Below are 20,783 nucleotides of genomic sequence, written 5' to 3'. Positions count from 1 at the left end.
ACTATGTTGCACAGAAACAAGCTAACGGCCTTGTCTTCAGGTTGCTCCTCCCAATCTAGTGGGGAGACCTTCCGACAGACGCACAGATAACTGCGGTAGCCAGTTCTTATTTAGCATTTACTCTGTGACAGCCACTGCCTTGTGATAACTCTAAACACTAGGAAGGATTATCATCCCTTCTCAGATGAGAGAATTGAGGTACAGATTGCTTACGGACATGTTCAAGGTCACACACCTAATAAGTGGCAGAGCCAGAATTTGGACCCAGGCGATCTGGTTAGTCTGTGCTTTTTAACACCTACTTTATGTTGCTGTTCTGATGATTAAAACATAGCGTAATAAGTGCAAAATAAGGAGATGATACAGAGTAATATCAAAACCTAAAATAGCGGGAGAGGGAGGTGTTACAGAAGGCTTTCTGGAGGAGGTGATACACTGTTAGATATGTGGGAGGTTCAGGCAGAAGAACCAATCAATCAGCATGAGTAAAAATGGAGGTAAGAAATACATTCAAGAGGAGTGGGGGGACAAGCAGTTTTGTGCTGCTTGAGAATGGAGTTTGAAGCAAGAAGTAGCCAAACATAAGACTAGATGGGTGGGCATGGACGGCTCAGTATGCTTGGCTAAGGAGTTTTTACTTTTTAGCCTGAGGATATGTGAAGGGAGGTATAGATGGTACGATTTGTGTTCTTTATGAATCGTTTGTTGTAATAACTCAGGAGTGATGACAGAGACCTCAGGAGGGCAGGGAAGGTAGGGATGGAATAGAGGAGTAGATTTGAGAAACAAAATTGGTGAGACTCGACAGTTGACTGTTAAGGGTGGGAGAAGTCCCAGGTGACTGGCAAGTAGCCTGGGTGATTGGTGCATGGCAGTGCCTGCTAAGGCAGAAATACAAGGGGGAGGGGCAGATTTAGGTGGGTCCCCAAAGTCACAGAGGTACAGATATAAGTTCTAAAAAATGAACCCTAAAATTACCAAGAATACCAATGCCACGTGCAAAAAAGTGACTTCCTGGTAAAAGCTGCCTTTTGCTGAGAAGCCTGTTGTTCACACAGTGCCCTCTAGTGGTCGGAAGATGCCATGTTGCCTCTTTAAGATGAACAGATCAAAATGTAGAGATGGCCTGGAGTAAATACTTTTCCTCTTCTACTTCTGGAGGGAGAGAGAAGTATTCCAGAAGCCACTATGTTCCCTTTGCTTTCTGTGTGGACAAATTTATTTCCTAGACCTAGGAACAACTCACTTACTCAGAAGTTAGTTGGTTGGCTACCTCACTTATCCAGTGCCCTGGCCAGAAACAAGAGTAATGGCATTTTGTTGCCTATGAGCAATCAAAATAGATGAAACATCAGGTCATGATCTCACGGTTCATGAGTTCAAACCCCACGTCGGGCTCTGTGCTGACAGCTCAGAGCCTGGAGCCTGCTTCGGATTCTGTGTCTCCCTCTCTCTGCCCCTCACCCACTTGCACTCTATTTCTCTCAAAAATAAGTAAAAACATTAAAAAATAAAATAGATGAAACAAAGTGCAGGAACTAAACCCTTATCTTACAGAAAATTTCCCTTAGGTCCTCTCAGAAAATTAAATTATGTAGATTCAGTTTCAATGAGTTTTTGTCTAATTTCTTAACCCCTAACGGGTTGCAATGGTGGGCAGCAGGAGATCAGCACCCGTTTTAGAAGTGATAGCTGTTGGCTTGACAAGCAAGACAGAATACTAACCAGCCAGCAAACCACAACCTCCAAAAGCACAACAGTTTGAGGCCATTTTGTGTAGGTGCAAACAACCCTTGCCAGTTTGAACAGCTGTGTTTTAGCAAAACACAGCTGATGCAGAGCATAGGGCAGAGAGGTAGTTGGTGTTGCACTCGGGGTTGCAGAACAGTAGGAAGAGCCCTGGACCAGGATTGAGGAGATGGGGACCTTTGCTGTCAGCCACTACAACTGGAGGTGATCTTGAGTATGTCTCTTAACCTCTTAGGGCCTCACTTTGCTTTCTCATGTGTAAAGCATCAGGTTGAACTTGATCGCTTTGTAAAATTCTATGAAGTATGTTCACAATGATGACATTAATACTTAAGAAAAATTGTATTGTGCCTGACTGAAAAGACAAGAAGAAATTATCATCTCTGATTTATTTAAAACAAATTTTTTTTAAGTTTATTTATTTTTGAGAGAGGCAGAGCATGAGCGGGGGAAGGGCAGAGAGAGAGAGGGAGACACAGAATCTGAAGCAGGCCCCAGCCCCCGAGCTGTCAGCACAGAGCCCAGTGTGGGGCTCGAACTCACGGACCATCAGATCATGACATGAGCCGAAGTCGGTCACTTCGCTTGACCGACTGAAGCCACGCAGGTGCCCCTGGTCTCTAATTTGTATGAGAATCCCGTAAGGAGTATGATTATCCCTATTCTATAGATGAGAAAAGCAGGTTTAGAGAGGTAAAGATGTTTCCTCATAGCTAAATAAGTGGTAGAGTGGGTATCCCAACCTATTGGTGCCTGCTTCCTGGGCTCTTACTTAATACTTTCATTTACCAAGCATGCATTAAGTACCAACTATGTGGGATGTGTGTGCTGGGCACAGGAAGCATGAGAGCCTTGAAGTCTCATCCTTAGCCTTTCGGGTTCAGTGTAGTGGGCATTGCTGTATGGTACCTCTGTTAGTGTAAATGATAAAAGTCATGCTCTGGCACTGTTGGGACTAATGTAAAGCGCCATTAGGGTTTTAAAAGGCTTTAGGGTGTGAGCACAGAACTGACTCACCATTTATAGCATTGTTTCTATGGGAATATGTGTTTCAAGTTCCAAAGAACTAACTTAAAAATAAAGTTTTGGAACATAACCCAGTTACAATTTCAGAACTTCCTGTGCTAAGTACTGAATTTACAGTCTAATAGCCAGCCAGAATGCCTATTCTAAAAAGTGAATAAAATTGTCTAAACTTGATCGTGTCTGTCATGTAAGTGCCTTGAAGTGAAACTTTTTACCTTTGCGAGCATCTACAAAACTGGTTCTGCCTGGAAATTTCAAGAAAACCTAAAGAACTTCATTCAGTTTAAATTTAGAGATTGGACTCTATACCCTGGAAAATGGTATTCCAAGAAAGGATTTCACCAGGGTGACCTTATTTTTTACAGGTAGCAAAATCATAGAGACCACGATCTCAGGCTCAAGAGTCACATTGCCTGTGTTCTCATCTCACCAGGTCCTCTGTGGCCTTACAGAAGTTATATAACGTTGTGCACACACACACACACACACACACACACACACACACACACTTAGACTAGAGCCTGACCATTGATAGGAGCGCTTAGCAAGTGTTGGCTATTCCTATCGTTGTTGTGTTACACTTGTCATTCACTGTACCTTCAAAACCTCCATTTGCCAGTTTGGTGAAGTGTGCCTGTCTTCCGTCCCATTACATCTTCATGCTTTCGTGTGTGCTGCTCTGTATCCCTCTCCAATTATTTACATCCACCCTTGTGCAGATGCCTGCAATGCCTCTCATCTTATTCTCTATTTTTCTCTGTTCTACTCACTCATCAGGTCCTCACTCAAAGCTTCCACGTTTCCTAACGCCCACTGTTGTAGTACAATCATGCTTTTATTCCCCCCTCCAACTCTTGCTGAACTTTATTCAGTTTGATTTAGTAATTATTCTCAAATTGTTTCTTGCTTTAAAATTTAACCCCTCATTTGTAATTAGGTCTATGTTGACCCTCCTTTTCCACCCTCTACCTCAATGCGTTATGCAATGTTAGGAATGTCGTAGATGTTCAATACACTCTTGATACCCTGCTTTATTAACATGAGAGAGCCCTTTTCATTTCATTTCAGGATTTTTAAAAGGATAGTCTATAACCCTCAAAGTAAATCCCTATAGATATATCCAATCATAGAAGACACGGAAATAGGTATGAGGAAATGAATGTATATACCTAAATGACCTTTGAGATCCAGAGGTAATTGTTAGTAGTTGAGAGATGGGGGCACTGAATCGAGAGTCTGATGCCAGACTCTGCTGCAGATTCTCACTGAGGCAATGCACGCTGTCCCCGGGGAGGCCTCCGTGGCCTATGGCACACATTACAAAAAGATGATTTGCTTTACAGAAGGAGTCGCTCCAAAATTAAGTGACTTTTTCAATCACTTTATTTTTTTAATTAATTAATTTTGGGGGAGGCGGAGAGAGAGCAGGAGCAAGCAAGAGAGAGGGGGAGGCAGAGGGAGAGAGAGAATCTTACGCAGTCTCCACGCCCAGTGCGGAGCTCAATGTGGGACTCAGTCTCACAAGATTGAGATCGTGACCTGAGCCGAAACCAAGAGTTGGACCCTTAACTGACTGAGCCACCCAGGTGCCCCTTCATTCAGTTTATATGCTTATTTATAGGTTCTTCAGTTATCACATGACTAAGGCGGAAGCAAAAGAAACTTTCGGCAAAACTTTTTTCCCAGTTTAAGAGATTTAGTGATGAAGGAAAAGTATTTCTGATACCTTCCTATGTCAGTGAGAAATTTACTGAAATAGCTTGCACAGTATAATTTAGGGGACACGTCTACTAGGTAAGACTAGATGCACGTATACAGATAAAACAACATTACAGATGGAGTTCAGATGTGGGTAGTCACTTGTTGTGCAAGAGTGCCTGGCCAGTAAATCCTGTGTGAGGGACTCATGCCCAGTCCTTGCTGAGTGTTCTTTGCAGAAGGGCACTTAGTGCCCTTTACGAGTGGTTCATACCCCTTTGAGTGGTCATATGTCCTTGTTCTGTAATCCTAATCCTAGTACCTACTTTACCACAGTTAACTGTCCCCTTGATATACTGTTTAACAGTCAGAGATCTTTGCTGTTCTATGAAATAAGAATGTTGGATCAGATTAGAAGTCTCTAAACTCTAAAAATCTGTGAATATCTAAATTAATATGCTTACTGTGCTTGGTGGCTGTTTTTGAATTTGAGATGAAACTTTCAAACTAAAAATTTTTAAATCCAGCGTAAAATGTGTCGTATCACCTAACTTCTTTCTTTTCCTGGAGAACTGCATGCACACAGATCTCCATCTGGCTTAGAACTCTTGACTTTGGATCACATTTGAAGTTGTGCTCTCAGTCCCAGCCCTTGACTTCTAGCTGTAATAAATTTGTTTCACTAGTGATATAGCTAGTATATAATATAAGCAATCACAGATTCAGTTATAAAGGCAAGAAGAGCTAAACGCTCTTGCACTGTTGATGGGAATGCAAATTGGTGCAGCCACTGTGGAAGACAGATGGAGGTTCCTCAAAATGTTAAAAACTGAACTACCCTATAATCCAGTAATCACATCACTGGATATTTACACACACAAAATAAAAACACTAATTCAAAATGATTCATGAACCCCCAAGTTTATAGCAGCATTATTGACAATAGCCAAGATATGGGGGCAGCCCAAGTATCCATTGATTGATCAATGGGTGAAGGCGATGTGGTATATATACACAAAGGAATAGTATTCAGCCATAAAGAATGAACTCTTGCCATTTGCAATGATGTGGATGGAGCTAGAGAGTATAATGCTAAGCAAAATAAGTCAGAGAAAGACAAATACCATATGATTTTATTTATATGTGGCATTTAAGAAACAACACAAGTGGGAAAAGGGCAGGGGGGGAAAGACACACAAACCAAGAAACAGACTGTCAATTATAGAGAACAAACGTTACCAGAAGGGAGGCGGATGGGGGGGATGAGTGATAGGTGATGGGGATTAAGGAGTGCACTTGTGATGAGCATTGGGTGATGTATGGAATATTGAGTCACTACATTGTACACCTGAAACTAATATTACACTGTATGCTAACTATACTGGAATTAAAATTAAAACTTACAAAAATAAATAAAAATAAGAACAGCTAAGATATAAGCAATCCTTTTATTTAAAACGTTTGCAAGCTTTACTATAATATAAAGTTAACTAAGTTTTAGTAGCATTATTAATATCAAAAAAACCGAAAGGAGAAAACTTATTTTGGAATTTGAATAAAATTGTTTTTAATGAATTAAATTTACTGTAAATGAATGTAAAAAAATATTTTCAAAAAGGGGGTGCCTGGGTGGGTCATTCAATTGAGGGTCTGACTCTTGATTTTGGCTCAGGTCATGATCCCAGGGTCATGGGATTGAGTCTCGTGTTGGGCTCCATGCTGAGCATGGAGACTGCTGGAGATTCTCTCTCTCTCTCTCTCTCTCTCTCTCTCTCTCTCTCTGCCCCTCTCCCCTGCTCACTTTCTCTCTCTGTCTCAAAAAAAAAAAAAAAATCAGGGCACCTGGGTGGCTCAGTCGGTTAAGCATCCAGCTTTGGCTCAGGTCATGATTTTGCGGTTTGTGAGTTCAAGCCCCACATGAGGCTCTCTGCTGTCAGCATGGAGCCTGCTTCAGGTCCTCTGTCTCCCTCTCTCTTTGCCTCTCCCCCGCTCTCTCTCCCTCTGTCTCAAAAATGAATAAACATAAGAAAAGATTAAAAGAATAAGTGAATGAGTTTTTAAATTTTTAATGCAAAGGTATTCTCAAGAGATAGATAACAAGCTAAAAGTCTCACAAGAATTTAGATCCTCACCCCAGATTCCATGCCCCACCTCTCTTCTTTTTTTGTTTTTTTGTTTTTTGGTGTTGTTTTGTTGGTGTTATTAAGCCTTCTCAAAGCTTTTCTGTGTAATAAGTGAGGTGTAATAAGAACAAAGTTATGGGTACTAATATGTGAAGGATTGTTATTAAAAGTTACTCTACTTTTGGGGTGCCTGGGTGGCTCAGTTTGTTAAGCATCCGACTCTTCGTTTTGGCTCAGGTCATGATCTCATGGCTCGTGGGTTCGAGCCCTCCATCAGGCTCTGTGCTGACAGGGCAGAGCCTGCTCGGGATTCTCTCTCTCTCTCTCCCTCTCTCTCTACCCCTCCCCCACTCATGCTGTCTCTGTCTCTCTCTCTCTCTCTCTAAAATTTTTTTTTAAAGTTACTCTACTTTTTAAAGTTAGTTTTACTCAGAATGTGGATATTTGCATAATAATATTGATGAAACTACAATTCTAGGTCAGCCTAGAAACTGTAGTCTTAGCATGAATTTTGTTTGGCCTTGAGCTCTCTGAGGGGAAGGTAGGAATGTGAAGTGAAGACAGTGGGGTTCATACCCATGCCTTTCTGACCCAGAGTCCTGTGTTCTCTCACAAGAGCATGATGCTCTCTTCCATAGAGAAGGTACTTTACTGAATACGTGTTGAAGTCACTAGTGTAGAAAAAGCCAAAATTCTCAACAATGTATCCCTGAGATTGCAGAATACCTGTGCTATTGCCGATTCTCAGTACTTTATATAGTGCCTGATGCCCCAGAGCACTCAAGGAATATTTGTTGCATTGACAAATGTGCGTTCAAATGCTGTTGGTGCTCTTGTTCTAGTGTAGTGTTTATATTAACACAGATGCATTTTTACTAACTTCACTGAATCTGATTTTCTCTGGAGAGGTGCCCATCATATTGGTCTTGGATGTACTTGCAACAGTTTTGGTTGCTGGCCGTAAAACTGCTTTCCATTTAGGGGCGCCTGGGTGGTTCAGTCGGTTGAGCGTCCGACTTCTGCTCAGGTCATGATCTCACGGTTCTTGGGTTCGAGCCCCACGTCGGGCTCTGTGCTGCCAGCTCAGAGCCTGGAGCCTGCTTCGGATTCCGTGTCTCCCTCTCTGACCCTCACCTGCTCATGGTCTGTCTCTCTCTCAAATATAAATAAACATTTAAAAAGAATTAAAAAAAAAAAAAAAAACAACCCTGCTTTCCATTTAGATTAGAAGAGGTCTTGGAACTTTTCAGCTCTTTTTTTTTTTTTTTTTAAGTTTATTTATTTATTTATTTAGAGGAAAAGAGAGCACAAGCAGGGAAGGGGTGGCGGGGGGCGGGGGGCAGGGGGTGCAGAGAGAGAATCCTAAGCAGGCTCCTCGCTCTCAGGGCAGAGCCCAATGCCGAGCTCAACCCCACGAACCATCAGATCCTGACCTGGGCCGAAATCAAGAGTCGGACGCTTAACCAAGGGAGCCACCCAGGTGCCCCTAATGTCTTTATGTCATTATATTAAGCACAGGATATGAAAAACCTGCACGTCTTCACAGATTAACTGCTGGCGTTCCTCCTACTAGACTACTGTTTGGAAGGAAACCTTAAGGTTAGCTGACTAGTCAAACTTAGCTCCTGCTACTTAGAATATGCATGACCACCACCACCACTGCCGTGTTACTTCCGTTAGTTATCACCCATCAAGAACTTTACACATTGTTTCTATGAATCCTTGTATGTGATATGTTATTTGACGTATTATCCCCACTTTGAAAGTTCGGGAAATTTGGGGACAGTGAGGGTAAATAAGTTACCAAAGGCGGCGAAGCTAGATTGGAACTCAGCTCTCTCTGACGCAGAGCCTGTGTTCTTTTCCTTGTACCGTCCCGTCCCGTCCCGTCCTCATCGACATTTCATCCCTCTTCCGTGCAGGGCATTCGTTATCATCCGGAAGAGTTTGTTTCATTTTTTAACAACTCTTATTAGGAGATTTGTTTTGAGATAACATCTATCCTTCTGCCCCTTTCTCTTTATTTTTCATTAAAGTTCTCTATGAATCCTACAAAATGACTATAGACCTAGAAATCTCATCCTATGGTGCTGCCACTCTGGAAAACAGTATGGACTTTCCTCAAAAAAATTAAAAGTAGAACTACCCTACGACCCAGCAATTGCACCACTAGGTATTTATCCAAAGGATACAGGAGTGCTGATTCGAAGGGGCACATGCACCCCAATGTTTAGAGCAGCACTATCGACAATAGCCAAAGTATGGAAAGAGCCCAAATGTCCATGGACTGATGAATGGATAAAGAAGATGTGGCATATATATATATATATATATATATATATAATAAATATATATTGTGTGTATACATAGGGTGTATATACACACACACACACACACACACACACAATGGAATATAACTTGGCAATCAAAAAGAAGGAAATCTTGTCATTTGCAACAATGCGGATGGAATTAGACTATATTACACTAAGTGGAATAAGTTAGTCAGAGAAGACAATTATATGATTTCATTCATATGTGGAATTTAAGAAACACAATAGATGAACATGGGGGACACAGGGAAGCAAAAATAAGATAAAAACATAGAGGGAGACAAGCCATAAAAGACCCTTAAATACACAGAACAAACTGAGGGTTGATGGGGGTGTGCAATATGGGTGATGGGCATTGAGGAGGGCACTTGTTGGGATGAGCACTGGGTGTTTTATGTAGGTGATGAATCACTAAATTCTCTTCCTGAAATCATTGTTACACTATATGTAGCTAACTTGGATTTAAATAAAAAAATAGAGAACAAACTGAAGGTTGGTGGAGGTGTGGTGGGTAGGGGGATGGGCTAAATGGGCGATGAGCATTAAGGAGGGCACTTGTTGGGATGAGCACTGGGTGTTAAGTGTAAATAATGAATCATTAAATTCTACTCCTGAAACCAGTACTATGCTATATGTTAACTAGCTTGACTTTAAATTAAAAAATAAAAATAAATAAATAAGTCTAAGAAGCTGTGAGTTCAATAAAGTTAAAGCTTCTTTACAAAAAAAAACTCATCCTATAAAAAATGGGCTTGGGGTCAACGTGTGTGTGTGTGTGTGTGTGTGTGTGTGTGTGTGTGTTTCTCACCCTTTGAATAAGAGATTGTTTTTGGATTTGTTTTATATAATTGTTATTGTTACATAATTTCATATCCTTTGTTTATTTACTTGACTTTCCATCCTGGAAACTTACTCATTTTCTCCTACAGTCTTCGTTCATTAATTTAATTTTTAAAGGCCACACGACAGTGAATTTTAATTTTAGGTAGTAGATTTACCTGGGTTCACTTGCAACTCCCTTACTACCAGACATTTCAAATTATAAATAACATGTTGATGGATATCTTTGTGCATATATTCCTTTTTGTATTTAGGTACATACTAAGCATGCTTCCTCATTGGTTATAGATACCTGACTTATAGAAGGTTGAAATATTGTGCCTATTGACATGCTTGATTTGGCTTACAAAAAGGTACAATGGTTGCAATTTTAAGAAGGCGCTAGTCCTCATGATAAGCCACCATCTTTTTACTAGACTCACTAGATGCATATCCCTGACTAAGCAACTCTGTGTCATTAGGCAGGAAGAACAGGAAGAAGGAGGAGGGATGGGTCTTTAGGTAGTGGGGAAAAGGGGTATGTGATCGAGATATGATCTGTGAAGAACAGATAAAAAGCAAGTGGAAATAAACTGTAGATACCTCTTAATTACCATTGCAAGGATTGAAGGGTTTGGGGACTGGAGAGTGAACATTTAATGTCTCTGAACAGCTTGTTAAATGTTCTTTTTATGCTCAGGTTGTATAGGAACTTGTTTTTAAGTAGAAGATAGTGAAGTTTATGTATACAGATTAAAAATTGAGGCTATGGATTGAGCGTCCGACTCTTGATTTCGGCCCAGGTCATGATCTCACGGTCATGGGATTGAGCCCTCCTGTCAGGCTCTGCACTGAGCTTGGAGCCTTCTTAAGTTTCTCTTTCTCTCCCTCTGCCCCGCTCCGCTCCCCTGCTTGTGTGCACTCTCCCCACCCCCCCCCAACTCCCCGCCCCCATTAAAAAAAAAATTGAGGCTAAAATTGGATCTTATTTTAGTTTTATAATATAATGGATAGGGCTTCTAGTGCTTTTAATGTTTTTCTCTCCTTTACCCAAGGTCGACTCACTACATTAATAATATTTATAGTGGGGGGGGCGCGCCTGGGTGGCTCAGTCAGTTGAGCATCCAACTTCGGCTCAGGTCATGATCTCGCTGTCCATGAGTTCAAGCCCCCCATCAAGCTCTGTGCTGACAGCTCAGAGTCTGGAGCCTGCCTCAGATTCTGTGTCTCCTCTTCTCTCTGCCCCTCTCCCACTCATGCTCTGTCTCTGTCTCTCAATAATAAATAAATATTTAAAAAAAAATTTTTTTTAACCTACAAAAATAAATGGCCAATAAATGGCCAATTTTGTATCACCTATAGCCCCTGCACCCACCTCACTGGATTTTTTTCAAGCGTAGTTTAGGGTATATCACGTCATCTGTAAATACGTTAGCGTGTTTATCTAAAAGATAGGGACTCTTTTAACACAACAAAAATACATTCAACACACTTAAATATGAGAGTGATTCCTTAATACCCGTTACCTAAGTTTTTAATACTCTGTAGTTTAGTTTATGAACTTTCAGTTTAAGTTGTTATTTTATTTACTTTCATTGTTTGTATCCGTCAGGTACTTTTAAACTTTTTCCTTTCAAATCTAGTAAATGTTATTCCCAACATAGTTTGAGGAAACCAAAGTGATGGTTTTTGTTTTTGATACCTTAGCTTGGGTTTCTTTTTTTAACACAATATTTATTTTGAGAGAGACAGAGCACGAGCATGTGAGTGGGGAAGGGCCAGAGAGAGAGAGAGAGAGAGAGAGAGAGAGAGAATCCCAAGCAGGCTCCGCGCTGAGGGCTTCCATCCCACGAACCATGAGATAATGACCTGAGCCAAAATCAAGAGTCAGACGCTCATCCGACTGAGCCACCCAGGTGCCCCCATTGTGCTTCTTAAAATCAAAGTGGGAAGCTTGAATAAATGGCTGTCTTCATCTTCAAATTTAAAAAAGCATTCAGGTATATATTATTGAGTTTTCCTACACTGGAATGGAAAACTACGTATACCTTTGTTATAATAGCAAAGTCACACAAGTCACAAAGTGTGATCAAAATTACCCTTCAGGTGCTTTCTAAAGATACCTCGTCTGACTTTACTATTTTTGTTTTACATAGGTCTCTAATTAATAGAAGATGGCAAAGCCCAGCCACAGCAGCTACGTCCTTCAGCAGCTAAACAACCAAAGGGAATGGGGTTTTCTCTGTGACTGTTGTATTGCAATCGATGACATTTACTTCCAAGCACACAAAGCAGTTCTGGCTGCCTGTAGCTCCTATTTTAGAATGTTTTTCATGAACCATCAGCACAGTACTGCGCAACTGAATCTCAGCAACATGAAAATTAGTGCCGAGTGTTTTGATCTCATTCTGCAGTTTATGTATTTAGGTAAAATCATGACTGCTCCCTCTAGTTTTGAGCAGTTTAAAGTGGCAATGAACTATCTACAGCTGTACAATGTTCCTGACTGCTTAGAAGACATACAGGATGCAGATTGTTCCAGTTCCAAGTGTTCATCTTCTGCTTCTAGCAAACAGAACAGCAAGATGATCTTTGGGGTAAGAATGTACGAAGACACAGTGGCTAGAAATGGCAGTGAGGCCAATAGGTGGTGTGCAGAACCCAGTTCAACCGTAAATACACCACATAACAGAGAGCCCGATGAAGAGTCTTTACAGTTAGGTAATTTTCCGGAACCACTGTTTGATGTCTGTAAAAAAAGTTCGGTGTCCAAATTATCTACTCCAAAAGAACGTGTGTCACGACGCTTTGGACGGAGTTTTACCTGTGACAGCTGTGGATTTGGCTTTAGCTGTGAAAAGTTATTAGATGAGCATGTGCTAACCTGTACTAACAGACATTCGTACCAAAACACAAGATCCTACCACAGAATAGTGGATCTTAGAGATGGAAAAGACAGTAATATCAAAGCTGAGTTTGGTGAAAAGGATTCTTCTAAAACATTTTCTACGCAGACGGACAAATACCGAGAAGACCCGAGCCAGGCGGCCGAGGATTCGACTTCAACCCCTGGAAGCAGAAAAAGTAGCACCGTGGAGTCTGAGCTAGCCGGTGAAGAAAAAAGCAGAGCTGCCGAAAGGAAAAGAATCATTATCAAGATGGAGCCAGAAGATATTCCTACAGACGAACTGAAAGACTTTAACATCATTAAAGTTACTGATAAAGACTGTAACGAATCCACTGACAACGACGAATTAGAAGATGAACCTGAAGAGCCATTTTATAGATACTATGTTGAAGAAGAGATCGGTATTAAAAAAAGTGGTAGGAAAACTCTAAAACCTCGGATGTCAATAAGTGCTGAAGAAAGAGGAGGTTTAGAAAGTATGAGGCCCCCTAACAACAGCAGTCCGGTACAAGAGGATACCGAAAATGCGTCTTGTGAGCTGTGCGGACTCACAATCACCGAGGAGGACCTGTCATCCCATTACTTAGCCAAACACATTGAAAATATCTGTGCGTGTGGTAAATGCGGACAGATCCTTGTTAAGGGCAGACAGCTTCAGGAACATGCGCAGAGATGTGGAGAACCCCAAGATCTGACAATGAATGGCTTAGGAAATGCCGAGGAGAAAATGGACATGGAAGAGAATCCTGATGAGCAGTCAGAAATAAGAGATATGTTTGTTGAAATGTTGGATGATTTCAGGGACAATCATTTCCAGATCAACAGTATCCAAAAAAAGCAGTTATTTAAACACTCTGCCTGTCCTTTCCGATGTCCAAATTGTGGCCAGCGTTTTGAAACTGAGAACCTAGTGGTTGAACATATGTCTAGCTGCCTAGACCAAGATGTGTTTAAGAGTGCCATCATGGAAGAAAACGAGAGAGATCACAGACGAAAGCATTTCTGCAATCTGTGTGGAAAAGGATTTTATCAGCGGTGCCACTTAAGAGAACACTACACTGTTCACACCAAGGAAAAACAGTTTGTCTGTCAGACATGCGGAAAGCAGTTTTTAAGAGAGCGTCAGTTGCGACTGCACAATGATATGCACAAAGGCATGGCCAGGTATGTCTGTTCCATTTGTGATCAAGGAAACTTCAGAAAACATGACCATGTGCGGCATATGATTTCTCATTTATCTGCCGGTGAGACTATATGCCAGGTCTGCTTTCAGATATTCCCAAATAATGAACAGTTGGAACAGCACATGGATGTTCATCTGTATACATGTGGAATATGTGGAGCCAAATTTAATTTGAGGAAAGATATGAGATCACATTATAATGCCAAGCATTTGAAAAGAACATAAGTGATTTTCTACTGTACTCACGTTTAGTTGATAGCAGACAAAACACCAAAGCAAAGGATATGAGCTATTTAGAAATTGATTTTATAAGATGAATTGTTGGAGAAAGATCTCAAGGCCCTTTTACCTTTAATATTTTTGTTTAGGATCTTAAGTATCTACATTTTAGATGTTATTAAATGTTTATCATTTTTGTTATTTCTTCATAGAATTCTTTGATTTTAGTTTGTTTTAGCTATGATTAAAATTACTTTTCAATGTAGACTACAAGTGGTTGTTACCCCTTCAATGACTATTAAACTTTAGTTTTTTTATCATAAGGTGATGACTTTACTATTTCTATGTGGGTTTTTTTTTTTTTTTTTTTTTTGTAAAGTTATCCTGTGAAATTTTAAATCCAACATCATTGGCCATTTGTGTTTATTTAAAAAAACTTTTTAAAGTAATTCTTGGAAACTATCTCATTTGCTATTAGCTTTTTTTTTTTTTTTTTTGGTAAGTTGAACAATGATTTAGCTACTGTTTATTCCCCCCCTTTTTTTTTTATCAATGAAATCCATATTCTTTAATTGACATGCTTGTTAGGCAGGCTAGGTGCATTGACTCTAAACTTGAAGGTTGACATGGGCTCAAACTTGGCCTAAAAAGATTGATGGACCTAAGGAAATTCCTATAAATGAATATTTCCTATAATTGATAAAATATTATCATTTAATAATCACATTTAAAACTTATATTAAGTGTAAAATCCAATGACTTTACCCCACTTGAGAAATTAGTGGGGACATGTCATTTTGTTTTGTGATATTAAATTTAACTATGATAGTTAATTAAAAAGACATATCTTGTATTCATTTAAAATAATTTAAAATATTCTGATTTCTAAAGTGTATTAGTTTATCAATTATTTTTGTTTATAAATAGACTTTAATAGCTCTCTAGGAATATGACATCTAAAGGAAAATGATTTTTCATCTTTAAAATTACATACTTTTGGAACTTAACTTTGAGATTTGAGAAAGCTGCCATGTATATTGATAAATCAAATAAAATAAAGAAATCAATTACAAACCTGGTTGTTCTATAAAAGTAGAGTGTGCAAAAAAATGTCTTGTGTTTTATACTAAGATTTGGAGGAAATGTGTTGTGGCAAATTGCAGTTTATCGCCATGCTTTATTACTATTTTTTTCTGTAAAGGACTGCAAAATTTGAGGACTATAAAATAATCACAGAGCATATAAGTAGAAATAGCTTATCATTTTTAGTTAAAGGAGTATCATTGTTAGTTGTTGCTGGCACAGGGTCTACATTGAATTACATGTGAATTAAAACACTGGCACAGCCGACACACCAATAACCACATCTACCGAATAGAATGCCTTTTAATGTGAATTACTTGCATTGTCATACCCTTCTCATAACGCAAGGGATTTTAAGTGACGTCTGTATTTAAACATGCAATTCTGTAATTATGCACAGTAACTTAACAGCATTGCTCTTTTTGCTTACATCAGATTTTTAAGCTATGCAAGTCCTATTTTTCTATACAATTTGCATACGAGGAAAAATTGCCAAGAGAATTGAGACACTGACTAACACAGATCTAGCTGAAAGAGAAGGAAGTACTGGAGCACAGTGTGAGCTCGGAGATTTGTGGGGATACAAGTAAGAATAGGATAAGTAAGAAGAGGGACAGTGCAGGTGGCATGTGGTATTAAAATAATGGGAAATAGAGACGGGGGAAATACACTAATAGATAAACAGGAAGTTAGGAATTTTTTTTTTTTTTTTAAAGCCACATAGCAGAAAAAGCAGGAAAAGTGATTCAGCTGAGTCTTGGACACAGTAGTTCATCAAGGAATTAAATCTGGAGTGCCACTTGAAATATGGTGTATATATTACTGATAAGAACCTGATAAAAGCTCTGTAACAAACCCAGAGACCATCAGAGGGTTGCGTAACGAGATAAGATAAACTCAGCAAATTTCCAAACTATTGATAGAGTATCTCAGTGAACATAATTTTTAGGGGGAATCACCTTTTTCCATGATCTTCACCAATATCGATTGCAGTGGCTTCCCACCATTAAAGAATAGGGTGGTTTCTAAATACTCCCGTGCTGTAAAAAAGGATTGTCTATTCCATTAGGAAAAGGGAGCGTTAATTTAATGTTTTGACATGGACCGACAGCCAACAATTTGCAAGCAAATATATAAACATTGAACATAATGTCTAACTTTACATAACTGAGAAGTTTATGGTTTCGCGAAGCCCCACCTCACCATGTGTCCTTCCAGTTCCATATTACTCAGAACAACTTTTGTTTTGTTTTGGAACCAGCTATAGGGCAGCACAGGCTCCTGTGGGTATAATGTACAAATTTTCCTCATTAAGGCAGAGAGTACATTTAAAAGCTACTTGCCTCTTACAGTTAAGGGGAATGAAAAATGTCTGACACCTCTCTCCAACCCAGTTTCCTCTGACTTCCTTCCTTTCCTGGGGTTACAGAGCTGTAACTCCTTGCTATTGCTTCTTGCCCTCCGTGCTGTGAAGGCAATGAATCGAGGTTGTGGAAGCTACCTTCTCCTCCTGCCTTTTACAATTTATGTAATTAGGCTCCGAATCCAAAAATGAAGGGAAAATCTAGACAGATATCTGTGGAATCTTGTGTCTCATAAACAGAGTCTTCCTTTTAAAGGGCCTTTGTTCTTCAGCAAGAAATCTTAGAGAAATGGAGTCCGTGCCTATCAAAGCTTGTCACCGGTTACGGTGACAACTTGGATGTTTATAATTCTGTAATAAGCACCACTAAGAATCTCAGATTAACGAAGCACAACAGGGTGGCAGTGCAGTAGGACTCAGAAATCTGACTTAATCTCACCCATATTTTTAAAGTAAAACTATTGAGGCAAATGACTCTCATGGCGTAAAATGGTACAAGGCTAGTTTAATGTATGAAGTTCGAATGTGGACAAAACTTAGAAGAAAGAACAGGGATTCTAGGGGCTAGTTATAGAACTAAAAGAATTAAAATAAGGACAAACTTTGCTAGGGCAGTCAGAGCACCAATCAAAAGGAAAACTAATAGACTGACGTGAAAAATCGTATTTAAGTGCTGTAGTTGAAAACAAAAACACGAACGAGATGTAGGAGTTGAATAAAATATAAACATTTGGGATTGTCTTAGGTGAGAGTAGAGATTGAAGTACTTTGGTAGGTTAAAATAATACTGATACATTAAAATAATTACAGCCATAAAATGCCTAGTGAAACAATTGCTGTGAACATGCCAAGGATATGCCTAAATGCTTGAGATAATATACTAAGTTTTCTATTCTAAAAAAGTAGGAAGAGAGGCTAGTGACGGTTGGCAACTTTCTCCCTGGTTAAACAATACTTGTTCCTCTATACCACAAGTTAAGGAACTTCCATATATACTAGATCTCTGGAAAAATTCCCCCCTCATAATCAGTTTAACAGTTAAAGTAAACATAAAACTTGTCATTGTTAACAAAAAGGTGAATGAGTACCAACCAAAAGAAAACCCAAATGTGTATCGGTACACGTTGTTGGGAGTAAAGAAGTGTGGCGTGTTTCTTGATTTTTAATGGGTTTTGTGAGTTAAAATTAATTTGTTTTCCATGAATCTACTTGATCAGTTCCTCATCTTTCCTCACCGGGCCCCACCTCCTTTGTAACCAATGTTTGTCTGTGATAAATGCCAGCGTTCCTCAGGCAGCGTAGCAGTACAATGCCTAGGCCACCAAGGTGCCAAAAAGCTCTGTGGGGACATATCCTTGGGGAATGCCCCCCATCTCCTTGATATTTGAGGTGTAGGGAACGGGATGACAGGATGCATGCCAGCAAAGTGAAGCAAGTAGGGTGCTGTTGGGTGTTTAAGAGCATGAAGATGCCGCCCAGATTAGGAAGCCCTTGATCCATCCATCCTAGAGCTCTCCCTTAGTAATCCTGGCATCCATTTACTTAACGCTCTTTATGCTCCGCCAAGTGCTTTACGTGCACAATTTTAATTAAGCCTCACAGCCTTATGAGGTAAGTATTCTTTCGATTTTCCAGATGGGGCACTGAGGTTCACAGAGACTTGAGTATTTTTCCTAAGATCACACAGAAATTAACCACAAGAGCTAGAATTGAGCCTAGACCTATTTGATTTCTACATGCCTGTACTTAACCACTCAGCCACATACCTCACCTACCAAGAAGTACAAAGGAGGCCCTTTTCAGCCTAGGAACACGTGTGATAAAGCTCCTATGAAACTCTGTGCTCCATGTTGCATCTGTGATCTGCTGTGCCTGGTAAGGTACTTAATGAACGCATTGAATAATGTGGAAACATATCAGTTGGACACGAAACTTTTTATTTGAATGGGTCACATTCAGAGTGATGTTTTAGAAATAAATCCTGACTATTGACATGTTTTAATTTTCCTTTACTTAAACTTAAACCTTTAGTGGTATAATCAGCCATTTGGGAAGACCCATTGTAAGTGCCCAAGTAAAATTTAATTTGAATTCCACTTCTGTACTTCTACTGTAACTTTTTCCCCTTCTATTTTCCCTATTCCTGACCTTTATGTTTTCATCTCCAAGCAGTCACCATTTTATTGGTTATGAGACTGATGAGTTGAATAATTCCAGCCATTTGAAAGTATTCCCAAGAAAAGCCAGGACCCCAGAATAACTAGTGTCCTCTTTTTGCCTTAACAGATGATGTGGATAAGAAAATTTTCATGTCTTTGGCTAAAAAACAAAATTCTTAATTGGCATATTGTGATTGGTTTGATTACAGAGTGATGTAAGTTGGCCTAAAATCAAAAGTTGGTTATTCTCTTTATAGTTCAATTTACCAAACATATTAGTGTAAACTTATAAACACAGTCTTACTCATAAAAGAAATGAAAGACAGTTTCAGGAAACAACAGCTATTTTTGCACGCTAACCTAGCGGCAAACTTAAAAAAAAAAAAAAGAACAGTTAATGGTTTAAGTGAAACCATCCCCCTCCCAGTCTAATCTGATTTTAACTTGATACGTCTATTGCCTGATTTCTAAAAGCTATACAATAGGTTTTACTACTACTGTATTAAATGTACTACTTTAATGGTCTTTCTACCATCTGCCAAATGTTATTTTTTGAGTGAAGAGAATAAGATGGGGAAGACTCATGGATGATGCCTTTATAATTACTCAGGTGGCCCACTTTCATTGCCTTCTAGCAAACTCAAGCACATGCTACTCGGTAACAGATCAGAAGAGTCTTATACTAAAACCAGATGAAATGTAACTACTTATAAATTTATATGCTGGCAAGAAGCAAAGATGCAAGGATTTAAAATGCAAGCCCTTTTATGTCTGTGAGTATTGGTAAATACAAACTAAATGATAATAGCTTGTAAACATGCTAGTTTTGAACCAGTTTATTGCCGCTTACATATTTATATTCAGGTGCTTAGTTGACTTTGTCATTAAGAAGCTTAAATCGTTTCCTTATATCCAGGAGAACCAAATCATTGAGGTCCATTGGTAGTGACAGAATTGTTCATCCTTTCTATCAAAATCTACCACAGATCACTAGGGGGCAGGAAGCCATTAGAATTTCTCATTACGTTACTCATTTGTTGACAAAAAAGGTGGTGTAAACATTGTAGTGCAGTACTTGGCTCTGAATCGAATGTATCAATATACTCATCATCATTGTGACCAAGTAAGACGTCGCAGGAAACTCTCAGGCCGGGGGATGACAAATATGTAAAAGACATTTCCTTTCAGAATCAGGAATATTAACAATTTTATGTGAGAAAACTTGCATGACTCTCTGAACTTACCTATGTGAGAAAGAAATAGTTTAAAGAGGACAGCCTAGGAAGCCCCCACTTAAGCTTTATTTCCGAAGTTACTATGTTGTTTTTATTGTACTTAATACCAGTCAGAATCAGCAAAGCTCATTTTTGGATGACAGAAATAGAATTCCATCCAGATTATGAAGGCCATCTTTTCTTTCAAATGCTTATGCATTCCCTGATGTGGGAGAAAATATTTTAAGAGACATATTTTAAGAGACAATCTCTTTTTTTTAAAAAAAATAGGGTAAAGCATTGTTGCAAAAAATACAATTCTACCCAGAATCACTGAGGCAGTTTAGGAGAGTTGTGAACTGAGGGATTTGAAGGAAAGCTCCTTCTCAGCGTTCATGTGTGTACTTTATTTTTGTTTGCAGAGTGTGCAACATTTAATATTTGAAGAAAACAATGTCAGTATGATGGCTGAAGGCACTCAGTAAAGAGAACATGAACTTTTAAATTTGTTAGATAGATCTTCCAATCAGAGATTTGCCATTAACAAGTTAAAATGCATCGCGTGGCACCTGGCTGGCTCAGTCAGTACAGCATGCGGTGCTTGATGTCGGAGTCGTGAGTTCGAATCCCGCCTTGGGTGTAGAGGTTACTTGCATAAATAAACTTTTAAAAAAAGGTTAAAGCACATTGTAAAATTATTTGATTTGAATGAAGAAAGAACTCTTAACTGCTTCCTTTCTCCCTACTTTCCTCTACCTGGCTGACCTCTTACTCTTCGTGTTGTGTGTGTCCTACCCATTTTTGCTTAAATCACAAGAAAAAAGGTGCCCCTAAAGTTGAAGAATTGTATTAGTAATAAGAACACCTTGTATTTGAAGGGTTCAATGAGTTACATTAAGGAAGAAATTA

The 20,783-nt window shown here is 39.3% G+C and overlaps 1 protein-coding gene across 2 annotated transcripts in view; it reads left to right on the top strand.

Moving 5' to 3' along the window:
• The window catches only part of ZBTB1 (zinc finger and BTB domain containing 1), a 28,187-nt gene that overhangs the window by 5,009 nt on the left and 2,395 nt on the right, over positions 1-20,783 (top strand). The window contains exon 2 of one of the 2 annotated variants that reach the window (XM_049611463.1): positions 11,902-13,817. In XM_049611463.1, the coding sequence (XP_049467420.1) occupies positions 11,920-13,817 (1,898 nt within the window). In that variant the 5' untranslated portion in view covers positions 11,902-11,919. Of the gene's footprint in view, positions 1-11,901; positions 20,128-20,783 lie in introns of those variants that run through there. The other variant, XM_049611462.1, reaches the window with a different exon arrangement.

The sequence above is a fragment of the Panthera uncia genome (assembly GCF_023721935.1).
Source record: "Panthera uncia isolate 11264 chromosome B3 unlocalized genomic scaffold, Puncia_PCG_1.0 HiC_scaffold_1, whole genome shotgun sequence".
NCBI classification, from domain to species: Eukaryota; Metazoa; Chordata; class Mammalia; order Carnivora; family Felidae; genus Panthera; species Panthera uncia.
Note: the sequence above shows the minus strand (reverse complement) of the source record. Positions and strands in the feature narration are given on the sequence as shown.